This window comes from Nuphar pumila, chromosome 17, assembly GCF_984573655.1.
Source record: "Nuphar pumila chromosome 17, dmNupPumi1.hap1.1, whole genome shotgun sequence".
In the NCBI taxonomy this organism is placed as follows: domain Eukaryota; kingdom Viridiplantae; phylum Streptophyta; class Magnoliopsida; order Nymphaeales; family Nymphaeaceae; genus Nuphar; species Nuphar pumila.
The window spans coordinates 73,917,477-73,921,841 of record NC_143265.1 but is presented as its reverse complement, the minus strand read 5'-3'; the positions used below and the strand labels follow the sequence as shown (position 1 = coordinate 73,921,841).

The following is a 4,365-nucleotide window of genomic DNA, read 5'->3' as shown; positions in this document are numbered from 1 at the left end:
CGGAGCTTTACTGAATGGAAAATGCATCGAGTATAGGAACGTGCAGTATGCATTGGCTTGATCGGTGACATGCGGTGATAGCACAATATGTGATAGGCAACAATATTATCGTTAGTGCATCGCTGTATGGCGGCACAAACATGAAGCGTTGTTTGGTTAAGTATTACCAACGGATCAGAAGATGTTGCCATTAGAGATTTGGTTAAGAACCTCTCGACTTGGAGAAGTTTCTCATGCGTAGCATTTGGCCGCACGAAGTTGCGTGTGAGTTAGGGATAATTCTCCTAGGGATTATCTTAGGTGATTCCAACCGAGTATGGTGACTCGGGGCTAGGTGAGTGAATGCCTAGGCGCTAGTGAATGAGTTTGGGTGATGCTTTTTGCTATGATGTTTAATCATCAATTGGTCTTAGGACTGAGGGCTACAAGGTCTTGTTCCTTTAGTGACGAGGTTTTGTTGTAGCGTGTGCATGGAGTCATAATACGCTCTATGACACGCAAGGCTAAGGCAAATTTGTGCTATTTTCAGAAGTGATAGCTGATATGAGACAATTATACACTAAGTAGTATAGACTAGATAGAATTTGTATTTGAAGATGCGCTTGATCGGTTTTCGCTAGTCAGAGTGGGCAATGTAGCGTATCGCGGGTTTGCAAAAAATTCTATGCCCGTAACACCTCACTGTTGATTGGACGGTTAGCACTGCTCGCGGGATGAAACTCGTCCTATGTCAAATGATGGGACAAGTAGTAAAAGAAAAAAGAGACGCAAAGTAACCTTTCTCTTCCATTCAAGTCTTTGATCTCTTGTTTTCACGCTCGCGTCCCGGCGTCTGGTGTATCCAGAAAGAAAGAGAACAATAAAAAAACAGAAAAAATGAAGAAGCCAAGCATGAACGAGCCTTGAGAGGAAGAGCATAAATTAATGATGGTAGCATGCTGAACTCAAGCCGTTACGAAACGTAATGGGGAGAAGCTGCAAAGCAACTGCCTTCGGGAAACCGACCTCTGTTACTGTTAGACATTCCTCCAAATTCTCACTCTTCGTGCTCTTTTGTTCTCTCGTCATCGCCCTTCTCTTCGTAATTTCGCAATCTCGAGCTTCGCAGTGGCAGAACTATGCCTCTGTTTTGTTGCTGCAGAAGCAGAATGGAAAACCATGTTCGGATGATGAGAGAGGCCGCAAGTTGCACGCAAAGCTTGTCGACTCTGTGACTTTCCTTCCTCTTAAAGACCTCCGATTTGCCAAGACTGCCATGGAAGGGCACACCTGGTTCATGAGTTCCCTGAACGACACCTTCCAAGCGAACGAGTCGGAGCACCTTCGTTTCCCTTCCAAGGAGTCGAAATTCAGGATACTATGCATCAAGGGGCGCCACGTATCGGATGGCTCCAATAACGAGTACGCTCTTGCATACGCGGACCACCTGCCAGAAAACTCCACCCTTCTTCCGGGTCTCGCCTTCGTCTCGGACACCTACTACGACTACGCCAACCCATGGCACAGCACGACTGCCATGATCCCGTTTGTGGGCTGGTACGTGAAGATGGGCTGCAGGGCCCTACCTAAGAGGTGGGTCCTGTTCCACTGGGGCGAGCTTCGCACCGCGATGGGCTCGTGGGCCTCCAACCTCGTCGAGTCGTCCTTCGGCCACAAACCCACCATCGAGGGTCTTGACTACGGAGGAGGAGGCCCCGTCTGTTTCGAAGAATCGGTGGTCTTCAGGCAAAACTTGGGGAGAATGGGTTCGGAGAGGCGCCTTCAAGTATTTGATTTTATGAGATGCAGGGCCAGGAAATTCTGTAATGTAACTGTGAGTGAGGTGTTGACCGAGGATGGAGAACCGGTTTTCGGTTTGACGCTGCTGTTGAGGACGGGAGCAAGAGCATTCAAGAACGAAGAGGAGGTAGTGAGCATCTTCGAAGGTGAGTGTAAGAAGGTCAAAGGTTGCAGGTTCGCGGCAGCAAAATCCGACGAACTGGGTTTCTGCGATCAGGTAACTGAACAGAATCATTCTGTCAAAACTTAGTTTAAGCCCAAAAGCTTGGTGACCGATATGTGTTGTCCCTCCTCATTCTAAAAAGTAGTTCTAGAGGTATGGCCGATCGACTACCGCCGTGTTCTAGCTTGTTGGCATTCGCCATCTTAAAACCGGTCCTTTGCGATGAGCTTTGTTAATTAATATGGTCGTTCAGGGCTCTCTCTGTTCACTATGTTTTTTCTTTTTCTTTTAGAATTGGTGTATATTGTATAGACAATCGCCCTTCATTCCTTGTTAATGTTCCTTTTTCTTGGTTGCTTGAAGAGAACCATAAATTGGTGTAGGAAGTTGATTGTATTACTGAAGGTCAAGGTCTAGGAATGAACATTCACCCCTTTCATTTTAAAAATTAATACCTCTTCAAATATAAAAAATGAAAACTTAACTTTCTTATATAAAAATATTTTCTGTCTAATTAGTTGTTATATAGAATTTTTATATAGAAATATTTAACCTTTTTTCTTTTTTTAAATAACTTTTAAATATATAAAAAATAAAAAATGCAAGTCATCTGAGTTGATTCGCTGAGTCAGACCGAGTCACGAGCTAGGCCCCAAATGGTTTTTACCCGAGTCACCCAGTGGGCCAACTATGCTTGGTGGTACCATAGTGACAAATATCGGCAATATCTTAAATTTATCATGATAAAATGCCATATATTATCTTACTGTTTTAAACTTTAAAATCCCGCAATATTTTCAAAATATCATGATATTTTTTTACAAAACCTAATTATTGCATTTTTATTACGATATTTTCATTTTTATTGTTAGATTTAAATTAAAAAAAGAGACCCTTAATTTAAATTCATTTAAAATGCATTGAACAACATTATTTTTAAGTGAATAAATTCTCATTAAGCTATCTTTTCTTTTAATCTCTCTCTCTCTCTCTCTTACTTGATAGTAATAAAACTTTCTCTCATCCACCAAAAACACAAAAGGAGTTTCAGCTTTAAAAAAGAAAGAAACAAGGCAGCTTTGGAAACTGTTGACAATAGAAAATAGTTTCCTAAAATCTATCTTGGAAATTAAAAGCTTTAAATGTGTTGAGAATAGGAAAGTTCGCCTAAAGTCCAACATGTAAATTAAACCCCATACGTTAAAGTTTTAAAATGATTTTATTTATAAGTTTCTATTTTGCAGAAGACCTTAAAGACATATTATTTTCTAAAATTTTTATTTTGTCCTATATTTATTAAATATTAATAATTTATTTTTAGCCAATATTTTTCCAAAAAAACTCGAGATAAATAAAAATTTAGAAAATTCTTAACGATAACTTGCCATTTTAAACTTTTGCCACTATGGGTGGTACAAAGGATGACCTCCCCATCCTTTGGCTGGCTCTGGTTGTATAATATAACCATGGCCCTTTGCCGTAGGTGCTTGGCTGAACTTGTAACTGAATACATTATGTTTGGGTTTGGTGGTGGTGATGATTCAGGTAAGACTGTTGAGCTCAACCAGCATTCTTGCATCATCCCACGGCGCGCAGATGACCAACATGATGTTAATGGATAGAGGGAGCAGCGTCATGGAATTCTTCCCAAAGGGTTGGCTAGAATGGGCAGGACCAGGACAGTATGTCTACCACTGGCTTGCGGCCTGGTCGGGGATGAGGCATGAGGGCACGTGGAGGGACACTCAAGGACACGACTGCCCTCACCCGGATCGAGGTTCTTCCTTCTGTTTTGGGTCGTACAAGGATGGACAGTTAGGTTTCAACAAAAGCTTCTTTGCAAATTGGACCGCTAGCGTTGTGAACAAAGTGAAAATAGAGAAGAAGTTGCAAGCTTCTGCACCGCTACAGCATTGTTCATGTGGTTAGCGTAGCCTATTTTGGATTACTACTAATTCACATTTGATAATTTTATTGTCTCTCATCAGTCATCACTTGTTCTGTCCGGTGTGTGTGTGTGCGCGCGCCCATAATGTTATAGTAATGGATGGTAATTAACGCTCTTGGGTGGAAGTAGGGGTGGCAATCGTGTCGGGTTGGCGGGTCGACCTGACGGGTTGGCGGGTCAGCATACCTCAACCCGAACCCAATCCGTTTAATAACGGGTAACCCGACACGACCCGCCAACCCATTTAATAAGTAGGTTGGGTCGGGTAAACGGGTTCTCAGGTTGGCGGGTCGGGTTGGCAGGTTGACGGGTTGGCAGACGGGTTGGCCCACCCTCCTAATCCGTTTATTAAACGGGTCAGCCGGGTTGGCATACCCCCAACCCGAACCCGACTCGTTTAATAAACGGGTTACGCGGGTCGACCCGTTTATTAAACGGGTTGGCTTAAGCCCAACCCGAACCCGCCTAAGAGGCA

The 4,365-nt window shown here is 43.0% G+C and overlaps 1 protein-coding gene across 1 annotated transcript; it reads left to right on the top strand.

Annotated features, from left to right (window-relative positions):
- The first annotated feature begins 964 nt into the window (after nucleotides 1-964).
- On the top strand, nucleotides 965-3,871 carry LOC149812227 (uncharacterized). Its single transcript, XM_089993008.1, has 2 exons — nucleotides 965-1,996; nucleotides 3,488-3,871. The coding sequence occupies exons 1-2, from the start codon at nucleotides 965-967 to the stop codon at nucleotides 3,869-3,871; spliced, it is 1,416 nt and encodes a 471-aa protein (XP_089849134.1).
- Nucleotides 3,872-4,365: the final 494 nt, after the last annotated feature.

Bases quoted from the DNA above. Each gene is read 5' to 3' on its own strand.
- LOC149812227 (XM_089993008.1), top strand. From the start codon at position 965: ATGGGGAGAAGCTGCAAAGCAACTGCCTTCGGGAAACCGACCTCTGTT. The intron at 1,997-3,487 runs GTAACTGAACAG...GTGATGATTCAG, and splicing joins AACTGGGTTTCTGCGATCAG to GTAAGACTGTTGAGCTCAAC.